Genomic DNA, 15,682 nt, shown 5'->3' with positions numbered 1-15,682 from the left:
TTATATTGACTATTTCCTATGTTATGATAAATTACAATTGCTCCAATGACTGAGATTATAGTTTGTTAGTTCTCAATGAAGTTTATTATTCATACTTGAAATTGTGATTGAATTGTTACTCTAGCATAAGAGATCATATGACAAGAATTATATAAATTGTTGTTCTAAGAATGATCATGATGCCCTCATGTCCGTATTTTATTTTTATCGACACCTCTATCTCTAAACATGTGGACATATTTTTCCATTTCGGCATTCGCTTGAGGACAAGCGAGGTCTAAGCTTGGGGGAGTTGATACGTCCATTTTGCATCATGCTTTTATATCGATATTTATTGCATTATGGGCTGTTATTACACATTATGTCACAATACTTATGCCTATTCTCTCTTATTTTACAAGGTTTACATAAAGAGGGAGAATGTCGGCAACTGAGATTCTGGGCTGGAAAAGGAGCAAATATTAGAGACCTATTCTACACAGCTCCAAAAGTCCTGAAACTTCACGAAAGTCATTTTCAGAATATATAAAAAATACTGAGCGCAAGAAGTTCCAGAGGGAGGCCACACCCTGGCCACGAGGGTGGGGGCGCGCCCTACCCCCTAGGCACGCCCCCTGCCTCGTGGGCCCCCTGGTGGCCCTCCGATGCTCATCTTCTGCTATATGGAGTCCTTCGATGAGAAAAAAATCATAAGCAAGCTTTCGGGATGAGACTCCGCCGCCGCGAGGTGGAACCTTGGCGGAACCAATCTAGGGCTCTGGCGGAGCTGTTCTGCCGGGGACACTTCCCTCCGGGAGGGGGAAATCATCGCCATCATCATCACCAATGATCGTCTCATCGGGAGGGGGTCAATCTCCATCAATATCTTCACCAACACCATCTCCTCTCAAACCCTAGTTCATCTCTTGTATCCAATTCTTGTCTCTAAGTCTGGGATTGGTACCTCTGGGTTGCTAGTAGTGTTGATTACTCCTTGTAGTTGATGCTAGTTGGTTTATTTGGTGGAAGATCATATGTTCAGATCCTATATGCATATTAATACCCCTCTGATTATGAACATGATTATGCTTTGTGAGTAGTTACGTTTGTTCCTGAGGACATGGGAGAAGTCTTGCTATTAGTAGTCATGTGAATTTGGTATTCGTTCGATATTTTGATGAGATGTATGTTGTCTCTCCTCTAGTGGTGTTATGTGAACGTCGACTACATGACACTTCACCATTATTTAGGCCTAGAGGAGGGCATTGGGAAGTAATAAGTAGATGATGGGTTGCTAGAGTGACAGAAGCTTAAACCCTAGTTTATGCGTTGCTTCGTAAGGGGCTGATTTGGATCCATATGTTTCATGCTATGGTTAGGTTTACCTTAATACTTTTGTTGTAGTTGCGGATGCTTGCAATAGAGGTTAATCATAAGTGGGATGCTTGTCCAAGTAAGGACATCACCCAAGCACCGGTCCACCCATATATCAGATTATCAAAGTACCGAACGTGAATCATATGATCGTGATGAAACCTAGCTTGACGATAATTCCCATGTGTCCTCGGGAGCGCTTTTCTCTATATAAGAATTTATCCAGACTTGTCCTTTGCTACAAAAAGGATTGGGCCACCTTGCTGCATTTTATTTATTTTTGTTACTTGTTGCTTGTTACAAATTATCTTATCACAAAACTACCCGTTACCTATAATTTCAGTGCTTGCAGAGAATACCTTGCTGAAACCCGCTTATCATTTTCTTCTGCTCCTCGTTGGGTTTGACACTCTTACTTATCGAAAGGACTACGATAGATCCCCTATACTTGTGGGTCATCAGGCAGCAGATATCATTCCGTCCCCAAAGGTGGCGCATTTCCTACCGAAACCATCACACTTGTTGTGAGAAGCTCTGCTTTGGGAGAAGCTTATCCCCCAACCTGCCCCAAATGGGACAAAATTTTTACCACGACATGCTGATGCCGCTCCATGAATTTCAGATGTGTTTTGGATTTAATAGAATTTAAAAACCAAATATCTCAATATTTGCGGCCGAGTGACGGTGACAGTGTGTTTGACATTCATTCCCATTTCTTGCATGGGACCTAAGCATGCAACCAAGGGCACATATTTGATTTTTCAACCCGTTTATATGCACTGGAGCATGTGCATGTAGTTCAAATTTGAATTATGCACCTGAAATGCCTACAAAGCCAAGTTAATGTATAAAAACGTCCAAACGAACCCTGAATAATTCCAATTTTTTTGACGACCACCTATAGTTGCATGTTCACTGCAAATTAAAGTTCTAGCAATTCAAACACCATCCTTTGCAGTTGTGACCCCATTACGTAATTCAAATCAAGATGAAAAATCAAGTGGATCGCACATAGTTAATTATCACCAACCGTGTGAGATGCAGCACAAAATATCTTGGAGCACCGTCGGAGTGTCAAGCACACTAGCCCGCTCCTCAAATATTATTTCACTGTTCAATCATCATCGGTGAAAGATGGGGACGTGGACCCGCATCGTGATGGCAACTTCGGTGGCCCACTCCGGTGAGAGCGCGGCCGCAGCCGCCAGGCACGTGCTAACAAGCTTCATGAGGGCGACCGCAATCTATGTCCGGGCGGCCAGGGCATCCCAAACGGCCGCTGTTGCTTCTCAGGCGGCGGTAGGAGCATCTGCCTTGGGGATAGCAACTGGCGAGAGCGGCACAATAGATGTCTGTTTCCGCAGCGGCAACCTTAGCCCTGATGGAGGCCTCCCACGACCATGTCGAGGCCGTCCACGCCCAGCTCGTGGTTGTCACCACACAAATCGAACGAAGCTTCTCCGACAACGGTCGACAACCCACAACCAAAGAGTTGGCAATCGCCGAGAGAGTTCGAGCAGCCGTCCGTTCCTGCGCGAGATACCTTGCCATGATGGAGCCCGCCAAATCCCAGATCGCGGCCGCCCACGCCCAGCTTATGGCAGCCTATTTCAAATATATGGCGGATGCGGATGGCGAGAAGCTTGCCGAGTATGGTGCAATTGATGCCATGGAGCCCCTTCCCCAGGAGACCGTCGGGTGCGAGCTGGACATGGAGGCGGTGGCAGAGATCGATGAGGACCAGTCATAGTAGTACTCTTTGTTTTGTTTAATTAAGAGCGCCGATCTTTACTTTGTTAGAGTAATGTTTAGGTCAGCTAGCTCTGTTTAATTGCTGAAATTGCTCTATTAAGAAGTGTGGGTGTGCTGTAGTATCCTTTGTGTACCCAAATTATGCAATGACGTGGATGACCACTGTAACCAGGGAAATTCGAACCAAAATTTTTGACGTTTAAACTCATCACACACGGGTTAAGCTATCTGAATCATTTGTGATGTTCACATATCGTACACAATTATGAATAAGGGACCATGTCTGATGACACTTTGGGCGCCAGTTTTTTCGCTGAAGCGATTCCAAATTTTCATCTTCCGCGGAAATATCTACCTCCAAGTCCCCCCCTTACCAAAAGCCACATTTCTCCTGTTTCTGCATTCCTTTCCAAGTTGAAACCTTCACTCCTTACTTGCAGCACCGCCTCCTCACCGGCGACCCTCCTTCATGCTGCTCGGCCTCCCCCTATCCAGGCAGGTAATCCACACCTGACCGCCATCCTCCTCCTTCCACATCCCACATGCCCCGACCACCGGCGCGACACCTTCCACCAAAATCACCGACCCTCCACCAAATAAGTGCCATCCTAAGCCATGGTGCGCAGTATAGCCAGGATCTCAATGAGTATTTGGCAGCGAAGAAGCAAATCGCGGCCGCACGCGCGGGTGAGGTCACGATGGCTGCTATTCGTGTCGATCCCCAGATCTTGGAGGAGCACCTCGCCGTCGAGGCCACCGTTGATGCCTCGTGCGCCGATGACGCGATGCGGTTGGCTGTTTGGTTCAATTCTGCAATGCGATGTTCAATTATTGTGGGTGCATTCTGTTATTGTATACCATGTGAGAAATAAATTGAATTTGACTGTACTAAATACATGGGAAATAAATACAATTGCCATATTTCCAAGTTGTTAAGCATGCTTGGTTTGATTAACTGTCTGATCTTCTATTAGGAGTATGTTATATTGTGCAATGTGGTGCCCAGTTAACATTTGGTTCATTTGTTGTGGTGTTTAGTTAACTGTTTTGTTTGGTTCAATTCTGCATTGTGATGTTCAATTGTTGTGAGTGCATTCTATTATTGTATACCATGTGAGGAATAAATTGAATTTAGCTGTACTAAATATATGGAAACAAATACAATTGCTATATTTCCAAGTTGTTAAGCATGCTTGGTTTGGTTAACTGTCTGATCTTCTATTAGGAGTATGTTATATTGTGCAATGTGGTGCTCAATTAATGTTTGATTCATTTGTTGTGGTGTTTAGTTAACTGCTTGGTTCAATTCTGCAATGCGATGTCCAATTGTCGTGGGTAGAATTTTGTATTATTGTGCATGTGAGGAATAAATTGAATTTGGCTGCACTTAATACATGAGAAACATATACAAGTGCTACATTTCCTAGTTCTTAATCATGCTTGGTTTGAATAAATGGGTTTTCCATGTGGCTTGAATTAATCTGATGAATCTGCAATGTGCTTATTTTTCATCAACATATTTTACTGATGGCATGCGAACCCTTACTTAACCTGATGACTAACTACCTTATATGCATTGCAGGAAAACAATGGGAAGCACCGAGGTTTACAGTCGAGGTTAGCACGTGCATGGTCCGTTGTCTAATAGCACATTATTGAGCAATTGCAGGAACCATTCTAATATTTAGGTTTTTAACAATTTGGACTTACATATGTAGGTCCTGTTGTCAGAGGTTTTGACCCACTATTCGACCATTTTTGCATATGGGGAAATGAGTTGTCCATGAATATCAGTCAAGTCAAGAAACTCAGAAAGATTTTTAGGATAAAGAAATTAGAGACAAAAAACAACAAGATCCTTGTCTGCATAATGAAGACATCAGTTCACTACAAGATGGTACTAACTATTATACCTTGCCTTTTTTATTCCTTTGCCCCATTTCCAATATAGAGAAGATATTTATGCACATCCTTATTTTCAGGCCTTTCCAAAGCAGTTCTCTGATGATTACCTCTCAAACCACTTGTATGGTCAGGAGGCGAGGAAGGTATTCGTATAACACCCACGGTTCAATATTGAAGTGTTCTTGAAGAGGACGAAGGATGGACAGTCAATCATCCACAGACACTGTCCCAAAGTTATAAAGACCTTAAACATCAATGAAGGCTCAATATTCGCCTTTTGCTTCAGCAGTTTTCCAGATGAGATACATCTGTCTATGTACCGTCTATGATACTAATTTCGAAAGGTTATAGATGTTGCATGTGAATTTTGGTGCTGGTATAGTTGTGTAACGGGGTAGCTGAGTGCTGAAACTATATGATGTTGTACTCTGATGTATTTCAATTATGAAAATAAAATATATTGCATGCTTAATATGAAATGTCAATTAAATTAATAAATGGATTATTAATAATCAAATAATTAGCCTACTAATTAGGGTTTTCTATTGCAAACAGTTATTGAGAAAACACCGTGTGTGATGCATTCAATAACGCACACAGTTTTTAGGAATAAACCGTGTTAGATTAATGAACAATCACACACAACATTCTCTTGCAAAATTGTTTGTGCTAGGCCACCTGGCGCAAACGTTTACCATATAAAAACTGTGTGTGATGGACAACCTTGCCACATAGTTTCTTCTATGCACCGTGTGTGATGCTTTCAATAACGTAAACGATAAAATAGTTAATATCATGTGTAGTGTCAATGTTATCACAAATGATTTAACGGGGAAAATTGTGTGTGATGTATCTGTGAACGGAAACATTTTCATTGGAACGACTATGTGGGATGTACATACGAACAGAAACGTTTAGCGGGGACTGACTGTGTGAGATGTACTTGCGACCGAAAATAATTTCGCCCGTATAATTGTATTTTTAGCTATATTATATGTATTTCCGTATTTGAGCTGTCACCGGCCGCAACGACCTCATTTTGCCGAGCGTGTGTGCCAGGAGGGAATATCCCGACGGTTTCTGGATCGTGTGGGAAGGACCCCCTATCGCCGTCACTCACTAGGCGTCGATTCCAAATGCCATCGTGGAAAAGGGTAAAAAACCGTTTGTATAGCACCTCACCGTACTAGTGGCTCCACGATATGCCGCTCCGCAAAAAAAGTAAAATTTGTGGTACAACTCCCAGTTTTTTATGAAGCTCTTCAGGGGGTGCTTCAAAAAACTTGAGAAACTGGAGTTGGGTGAAAATTACCCATCACTACCACCAGTAAGTGGATACCCATTCATTTCTCCCCTCAACCAATCAAATAGATCCTTTTCACCAAGTTTCTTATTCTTGAAGCTGAAGCTAGATGACAGCCAAATATTTTCTTTGGTAGTACTACAACTTATAGATGAAACTGCTTCAAAGTGAATTTAGTGAAGCGAAACCGATTTTTGTGAAGCGGAGCAGTCCCAAATAGGCCCTAAATCGGTCATTGATACTGTAAAAGAATTTAAATCGTTCATTGGACCAGAAAAAATGTTCATATTAATTTCTATTTGAGATGGCTAGATACATTTATTGGAGCGACAACTAATTTGGATCGGAGGAAATATTAATTTTGTATGACATAAAATGAAATCTCCCTTTTGGAGGCATGGAGTTTTTGCTCCGAGGTGTGAACTCGGGTGAATTATAAATAAATAAAATAGTAAAAAAATTCAAAGAACCTGACTTTTTTTATAAACATTGGAGGGTCTTTCATTTGCGTTCAAAAAATCGTGATGGCTCATGTGGTATAACAAAACATAAATCTATGCTAAAAGACTAATTCCAATGCCTTTTGGAGCATTCATTTTATTTTTTTTCCACACATCCACAAATGTCATTTCATCACTAAAATTTACGCACAGTTAGAAAACAAAGCAATGTGTGTTGTCAATTTTTTTCTTCAGAATTTGTTTCTTCTTATTTTTCGGATTTTAGAATGGCATTTTCGTCACTTTTGTTGCGAATTGCGATGTTAATCTCTCACACAGGCACCTCCACTTTCTAACATTTCTGTTTAAACGGAGCGTGGTGGCTGGTGGGTGATGCTCGCGAAAGCAAAGCACCACCACCCCACAAAGAAAAAGAATATCCCCAATCCCACACTTCGATCACACCGCTCAAACCCTAGCTACCAATCCCCACAATTCCTCCCCTGGCCCAGGTTCTTCCGTAGCTGGATGTCCCCAACCTAGGCGGCGGCTCGGTGGCGTGTGTGCGTGCGCGGCCGCCGATGGAGCCGCGCGTGGGTAACAAGTACCGCCTCGGCCGTAAGCTCGGCAGCGGCTCGTTCGGGGAGATCTACCTCGGTTCGTGCGCTGTTCCCCCGCCTGAACGAACCGTTCTGATGCTAAAAGCTCTCGCCTTTGTGCTGTTTCTGCTGGATTGCTGATTAAATCGTGTGTTTTCACTTGCTCGGGGTTGCCGGTGCAGGTACTAACGTGCAGACCAACGAGGAGGTCGCGATTAAGCTTGTGAGTTGACGCGACAATTCTCTTGGATTTCAGCATAGTTGTGTTTATGATTTTATAATCAGTGGCAGTATTGCTTTTAGTGCCAGTATTTTCTTTTTTGATATACTAGGTGCAAGTATTTCTATTTGGTATTTAACTTGATAATTGATGATTTTCTGTAAAAATGGGCCCAAATATTGGAGCAATCTTATACTGTATCTCACTATTGTGGAAAGTACAATAACAAAAGTATATGCACCTTGGCTATTCCTTCAGGCTTATATTTCGTGAATTGGTAGCTCTCAGTCAAACTTCTTTACTAATTACTTCCATCTGCGCTTAAAGGGTAAATGATGGATACAGAAGCAGGATTCATTGAAAACTATTTCCTGCCAAGGATTACGGGTTGCTATTATATGGACTGAGCTGTGTAAGCTCTCCTGCATTTGCAATCTTGCATTAGTTCATTTTAGTTCCCAAGAATTAAACGTCAGAGAGAGTAGAGAAGATATAGGAGAGGAAAAGTTGATAGATGGTAAATGCAGCCCAACCATCTCCATATGCTCTAGTGCATCAGCAAGATTGTACTTGTTTCAATTCTGAAGTTCTAATTTTAGCCCCTTATTTGTGGCGTGCATTGGAAAAATGTTGCTGCATTATTGGTGTCAGAATAATGATTGTTATGATGTCACACTCAGTCTATTTCCCCAAAACTATCGCAGGCTTTGTTCTGTTCAGACTGATAAGGCCTTATGCTTTTGCTCTGTGCAGGAAAATGTGAAGACAAAGCATCCTCAGTTGCTGTATGAGTCAAAGTTGTACAGGGTACTGCAGGGCGGAAGTAATACCCGTTCATTTTCTTTCCCTGAACCATAAATATAAGATATTTTTTGCCGTTGTGATTCGGACATACTTTTTTTTTTGGTTGTGCAGCTGGGATTTCAAATGTCAAGTGGTTTGGTGTTGAGGGTGACTACAATGTTCTTGTTATGGATGTGTTGGGGCCAAGCCTTGAAGATCTTTTCAGCTTTTGCAACAGAAAACTGTCGCTCAAAACTGTTCTGATGCTTGCTGATCAAATGGTACACTCAACAACAGAGATCAGCTAGTCTTTGTCATTTTGTTGTTGTTATTTGATGATTTTATCTGGTTAAATCTATTTAACTTCCATTTTTATTAGATCAACCGAGTTGAATTTATACATTCAAAGTCCTTCTTGCATCGAGATATAAAGCCAGACAATTTTCTCATGGGCCTTGGAAAGAGAGCAAATCAGGTAAGTCATTTTTTGTGCTGTTCACCTGCCTACAGTTCTAGAAATTATTTAGAACATTATGTATATGCGCTTACATCTTGTCCTTAATGTTGTTTTAGGTATATATGATTGACTTTGGACTGGCAAAGAAATACAGGGACACGTCAACACACCAGCACATTCCATACCGGTATATCTAGGCTGATGCTTGAGTCAATTGTCATTTGCACTTCTGCAGTAATAGTATAATGGCTGATGTTACTTTACTGGGAACCATAACAGTACTGTGTTTCTATATCAAATGATATTGATGACATAATATATAAATGTATTACCAACCATCCTTTTCTTAACGAGACTTTGTACTTGTCTACCTATAGCCTGTATGACAAATGTGTATTGAAATACAGGGAGAACAAAAATTTGACTGGGACAGCTCGATATGCGAGTGTAAGCACCCATCTTGGAATTGGTTAGTCCACTTCACAAGTTGAATATTAGATCATTTATCTGCTATGCATATCTTTAAGTGCACCATGTTACTATTTCTTCATTAAATCTCTCTTGCCCTTAAATGCACCATCTTGTTTAAAGAATAAAGGCTGTTGCTTTTTAAATAGAACAAAGCAGAAGGGATGACATGGAGTCTCTTGGATATGTACTCATGTACTTCTTGAGAGGAAGGTTGGTTATGCAGCTTCAGTTTGTTCTATTTTTATGTCATCTGGTGTGTTCTAACAGCCCCCCTGTTACCAGTCTCCCATGGCAGGGTTTAAAAGCCGGTACGAAGAAACAGAAGTATGAGAAAATCAGCGAACGGAAGATTGCCACTTCAATTGAGGTGATTCTCATGCACTTTAAATTCAATCATGACTTAACTAGTTTGTGTATTAATTGTTTGTTCGATTTCAGGCTTTGTGTCGTGGATACCCTTCTGAATTTCAGTCATTCTTCCATTACTGCCGCTCACTGCGTTTTGAAGACAGTCCAGACTATCAATACCTGAAGAGATTGTTCAGAGATCTTTTTATTCGAGAGGGTTGGTTTTCTATTTATATGTTACTAGATAAAGTTTTGCATTGCAACATTTAAAAAAAAAGCTACTTTTCGGACACTTCTCATTGGATATTTTTCTGTGTAGGATTCCAGTTTGATTATGTTTTTGACTGGACCATTCTTAAATACCAGCAGTCACAAATGACCAGTGTTCCACCACGTGCTATTGTCAGTACAGCTCAAAGTGCTAGCCTTCTGCACTTGTCCGTGGAGATAAATATCTGATAAATGTTCATGCTCTGTTGTTTTAGGCCGCTGCTGCAGGACAAAGCTCGGGGATGGCTCCAATTGCATGTAATAATAGACTGTCAGGTATTCTTGTTATAGTAGCTGTTTTTTCCCTACAAGTAACATTATCACATTTTATAATTAGATTTGAGGAAATAGTATAATGGTTGGATGCTTCGTGCAAAATTATATGCAACACCAATGAACGAGTGCACATAATAATATAAATAATATAATATATGTAAGTGGAGCAGGGTCGTAAACTGTTTCCCGTTATCTTGCTTAGGAGTAGCACACATCCTGTTTCAGGTGCATGTTCAGAACTACTCTTGTGTTGTATTGCTATTTCTTCAGCTAATCCATGGGCCGAGTAGGTTCTGTTAGGTTGGCTAACTGTCTCCTGAACTGATTTAGCCACCGAAGAGGGAAGAAGAAGTGGATGGTCAGATGATCCTACACGACGTCAGGTTCCACCTACAGGAATAAATGCAGGCAGCTTATCGAAACAGAAGTCACCAGTTAGACCAGATGTGTCCGCACCGAAGGAAGCTGTGGTGAGTTTGTCCTATTTCATTTGTTTAGCATTGCTACCATGGTGTTCTTTGGATGCCTGAAGGATCCTATTTATCCTTCTGCAATGTAATTTCTCAACCTCGAATGACCTGTAGTTGTCCAGTTCGACTTTTTTGGGTCGGTCAGGCGTGTCCTCAAGGCGACCTGCTGTTTCTAGTAGCCGAGATTTGCCAAGCAGTGGAGCTGAACCATCACGTAGTCGTGCACCAGATGCGAGTCCAGGGACGTCCCAGAGAAACTCAGCTCCACGGAGGACCTCACAGACGCCTGACTACTCTGATCCCAGGCACAAGTCTAACAGCAACAACTACGAGTCCACTATAAGGGGCATCCGAGGCCTAAATTTCGATGGCAATGATAGGATCCACTACTAGTATCTTCTTCTGGATCCTACAAAGCGTGTATAGTATGTGATCTGCTGAAGTTAAATTGGGGAGCGAGGCCGTGCTTTCTGAGCTATTCTCTTACCATGTGATCCACAAGCTACGTGCTGAAGCGGTGAGGAAGCCTGCTGATCCAAAGAAATGGGGGCTGGCTGGCGAAATAAAGGGTCGGCCGGGGCTCCGAAAGCCACGGCCCTAAATGCCACGTTGGGCCTATGTTTTAGTCTCTCTGTACAGGTTTTCTTTTGTGCGTTGAGATGCTGCTTTCGTACTTTCCACATAATAGGTACGGAGTATTATGTTTTGAGATATTTAGCCAACTGTTATGTCTCGTATGTTTACAACGGAATGTCTTGTTGGCTTGCGCTCCTAAATCCCTCAAAAAAGAAAGAAAGAAAGAAAGAAGGATGTGGCTAGAGAGCGCCGCGGCGCTTGTTTGTTGCCTGGAGCGCACAGCCATATATAGTAATTATATGTCCTTGTGTCCAACTGTCTATACTAAAAGAGGAAATTGTTTGGCCACACCTTGTACGCACATGGCTATCGATGGAATCAGCCTAAATCTTGTCCCACGTGCATTTATTTTGTGGTTTAAAAAGTTGTAAAAGCCATAACTTTTCATTCAAGCATTGAAATTCAATTCTGTTTTCATGGTCAGGTTTCTCACAACGAGTTCTTCAAAACTAGATCCTATATGAGTAGATTTTGTCAAACTTTTTTCAAGGGCAACTTTGGGTGCAATGGAGGCAACTATAGTGCTATAGGGAAGCAATTTTTCTTTTTGGCCTAGTAGAACTGACTATTAGATTGGTTTGCGCAAAAAAATGAGAAAAATCACACAGAACATAAGGCAACTTTAGTGCTACATACAAAGCAAATTCATTGTACCGTGTGTATTTGTGAATTTTGCTAACATTATTCCAACTTGCGTATCATGACTGCTCAATTGCCCATTGTTGATGGTCAGTTCCTACATTTGATGTTCAATTGCCTATACATGCTATACATTACCTACCATTGATGTATAGTTGCCTGCTATTGTTAATTAGTTGCCTACAATTGTTGCACAATTGCCTAACTTTTCCAAATAGTTGCCTACAATACTATGAAGTTATTTATCATTGTTTTCTAAGTTGCCTACAAACACTCTGAAGTGGCTAAGATTCATCATCATGTTGCCTACCATAACTAGCAATAGTAGACACAAAAGCATCACCAATAGATGACTTCATAGTATTATAGGCAATTTAGAAACAACGACATACTAGCGTGAACAATAGGCAAATTAGAGGTACTGGCGAGGAAGTTAGGAGAAAATTAGAAAAAAATAATTAGGACATAGAATGTAGTGAAGTTGTCTGCTTTTAGCACTAAAGTTGCCTCTGGTAAAAGGAAAATTGTGATGTTATATACCTTTGTTTCGAAGTTGTTCTGTATCATTAGTTAGATGCTTATTGTTGCTAATTAGTTATTTTTAATGGAGTGAAGTTGCTTCTATTTAGCATTAAAGTTGCCTCATCTAGCATCAAAGTTGCTTTTAAAAATATTAAAGAAACATATTCATGTGGAGTTTAATTTTGAAAAGCTCGCCGCGACCTAATTAGCCAACCCATGTGTGTTTTCCATCATTATATATGAAGATTTTAATAATTTTGTAGGCAACTCGACCAAAAAATAAGGATTTGCATAGGTTTGTAGGCAATTGTCTGATCCGTCCCGCTATGAAATTTTTGATAACCCCCTATGCAACTTCTCATCTAACACCGCGACCTGACTAGCCAACAACCATGCGCTCAGTAGTGTTGGCAACTTAGGTCCGAGAACTTTCATAATTTTAGGCAGTTACGGATCACCTGCGGGAAGCTTCATAGCGATGTAGGCAACTTGGTTTCTGAGGCAGACAACTAGGAAACCATGTTAGATAACTTCCCACTTTACGGTGAACAACTTTCACAATATGGTAGGCAACGAACTATGTAACCACTTATTACCTATTGCACACAACTAAGTAGGAGGCTACTACGCGAATTTACTTATACACATGGTGCAATTCTTCTAGCATCGAAGTTGCTCATCTTTAGCACTAAACTTGCCTCATCTAGCATTAAAGTTGCTTTTTACAAAAAACATTAAAACATATTCACATGGGATCTACTTTTGAAGAGCTCGTCACAAGGAATTCAACGGTGAAAACGGATCATCATTTGGACACACGGTGTGAAAGTTATAGTTTTTTGAATTTTCTTGTACCAAAATTAGTGCACGTTACGTCATCACTGAGTTGACACGATTGGTCGGATGAGGTGAAGAAAAATCAACGCACTGTAATTGAAGAATCTTTCCATATATAAAATAAGTGGATGGACAGTTTACCAAATCTGAAAGCAGTTTATTGCATCATTCGGTCCATGAGTGTGCGCTCGCGACGTCCATTGAGCGCAGCTGCATGATTGAGTCTTTGGGAAAAAAGAAACAGCCAGCCCTCTCCTTAATGTTTACTACGGGGCTTTTTCATCGATTACTCCCACCACCCCTCTCCTTGAGTCCCTCAAAAAAAAAACTGCCTCTCCTGCAGTAGTTGCCGCTAACTCTGCATGCCCAATAGTAGCATCTCTAGCAAATGTGGTAAACTGCCACCCTGCAAAATTGATTTACGGCTCGCCCTGCATCGATTTTGCAGGCAGTTTTCCCCGTCACCCTATTCGTTGGCCTCTAGCGCCTCCTTCGTTGTGAAGCGAGCGATCTCTGCCTCGCGAAGCTTCTTCATCGTCGGCCAAAGCGCGTTGTGGAGCTTGTTGAAGTGTTGCCACGTGCGGTTCCCACCGTTGCGGGAGAGAGAGCCGCGGTTGCGCCGAGCGCCATGGCTCGACGGCGGGCCGACCGGAGCTGCTGGCCTCCACGTCGTGCCGGCAACGCTTGCGCGACGGCGACCCCCCCACACCATCCGCGACCTTCTCCCGACATGAGCTGTGCTTGATTCGGCCGGATGCGCTCGCCGGAGCTACGAACATACGGTGGCGCAGGGGAAGAGGATTGTGGCGAAGGGGGGGGGGGGGTGGTTCTCTCCGAGATGGCAACCCTACAACGCCCCCTCCCATACATATAACGGCTGGAGGGGGTGGGGCAGTGCAAATTTGCGTCTTCTGTTTGGTCCAGAAATAAACCGCCCGCAAATATATGGGTCGACGGCGGGATAGTGCGGCTGCTAGAGATGCTCTAAGGCTACCATAGTGGGAATAATATAGATAGTAACATTACACATATCTAGGCAAAAAAAAACAAAAAAAATAATGTGGCGAATAATTAATAAGAAAAGAGAAGTTTATGGTAACATAATATGTTACCCTAACATCACATATACCGAGACAAAATGAGTTTACAATCTAATAAGTAAGGTGTTGCATGACACCACGTATATATTGCTACTCACTATAGTAGTAACATTACTCCCCACTATGACTAGCCTAATTGTAGCCACCGACGAAGCCTCGTTTTATTCCCACCCTAATTTCAACCCCGCCGCCGCAACTTGATTGAATAGCGAGTGGGGCCCGCTATCAGTCTATCGTGGCGTCTGATTTCTCCATAATTTGTGGCATATGAGCAACAAGCATTTAGCATAGAGAGAAGTGCATATTACACTCCTCAACTCTAGCCCTAGTCTAATATACACCCTAACTCCAATACCGTCTAGTTTACACCCCCCAACTCTCAAAACTAGGCGGAATTCAACCCTCTCCTCCCTGTTGACCGTTTTTGTCCCAGTTGACTGGGTGAATAGTAACTAAAAAAATCAAAAAATTCTTCTGTTTCTTCAACACATGAACAGTAAATTCAAAAAAGAAGTTGGAAATAAAATTCAAGAAGCAGTTTCGAATTTTTACTGGGTGAATAGTAATTAGAAAAAATACTAATTTTTCCAAAAAAATAATTACTTTTGCATGGACGATTTTTCAGCGCACGATGTCCGTGCCAATTTCAGCTTGTCTGGACATTTCAGTGGTCTCTCAACAAAAAAAAATCCCAAACTGTTAACTATTTCATAGACGTCATATTTGTCTTTTTTGCTGAGAGCTACTCAGATGTCCGAACAAGCTGAAAATTGGAACGAACATCACGCAATCAAACATCGTCCATGCAAAAATAATTCAAAATATTTTTTATTTTTTTGAATTTACTGCTCACCTAACAATATATCAAAAAAATTAAAAACCATTTTTTTTGAATTTTTATTTTTATTTTGAACTTTTTTGAATTTATTGTTCACCCGGTGAAAAAATGAAATTATTATTTTTTTAATTTGTATTTCTTTTGAATTTACTGTTCACCTAGTCAACAGGTCAAAACCGGTCAACGGGGAGGGGAAGGTTGAATTCCGCCTGGTTTTGTGAGTTGGGGGGGGGTGTAAACTAGACGGTATTGAAGTTGGGGTGTGTGTATTAGACTAGGGCTAGAGTTGAGGGGTGTAATATGCACTTCTCTCTTTAGCATACATCAACGTGGATAAAGCGGGATTGCGTAGAACATGCTCGCAGTTTCACGGATTTCAAGGTTAGGGTTCGATCCATACACCGAATAAGAATCTAGGTTTTATTTCTGAAACATTACTCTTTGTGTTTAGATTGTCAATTTG

General features: G+C 41.5%; 1 protein-coding gene across 7 annotated transcripts; it reads left to right on the top strand.

Annotated features, from left to right (window-relative positions):
• Positions 1-7,107: 7,107 nt before the first annotated feature.
• LOC123061336 (casein kinase 1-like protein 2) lies at positions 7,108-11,398 on the top strand. Of its 7 annotated transcripts, none has more exons than XM_044484398.1 (14): positions 7,110-7,410; positions 7,535-7,575; positions 8,326-8,395; positions 8,488-8,636; positions 8,735-8,830; positions 8,929-8,999; positions 9,220-9,281; positions 9,430-9,493; positions 9,566-9,650; positions 9,722-9,848; positions 9,951-10,033; positions 10,117-10,159; positions 10,508-10,647; positions 10,762-11,398. In XM_044484398.1, exons 1-14 carry the CDS (start codon positions 7,335-7,337, stop codon positions 11,038-11,040), a joined length of 1,386 nt encoding a protein of 461 aa, XP_044340333.1. In that variant the 5' UTR covers positions 7,110-7,334; the 3' UTR covers positions 11,041-11,398. The 7 variants fall into 7 exon arrangements, with proteins under 7 accessions (XP_044340335.1, XP_044340331.1, XP_044340334.1 ...); XM_044484401.1 differs by having other exon boundaries at positions 10,117-10,177; positions 10,770-11,398; XM_044484397.1 differs by having other exon boundaries at positions 10,117-10,177.
• Positions 11,399-15,682: the final 4,284 nt, after the last annotated feature.

Source organism: Triticum aestivum, chromosome 3A (assembly GCF_018294505.1).
Source record: "Triticum aestivum cultivar Chinese Spring chromosome 3A, IWGSC CS RefSeq v2.1, whole genome shotgun sequence".
Classification (NCBI taxonomy): Eukaryota; Viridiplantae; Streptophyta; class Magnoliopsida; order Poales; family Poaceae; genus Triticum; species Triticum aestivum.
This window is presented reverse-complemented; position numbering and strand designations above follow the sequence as displayed.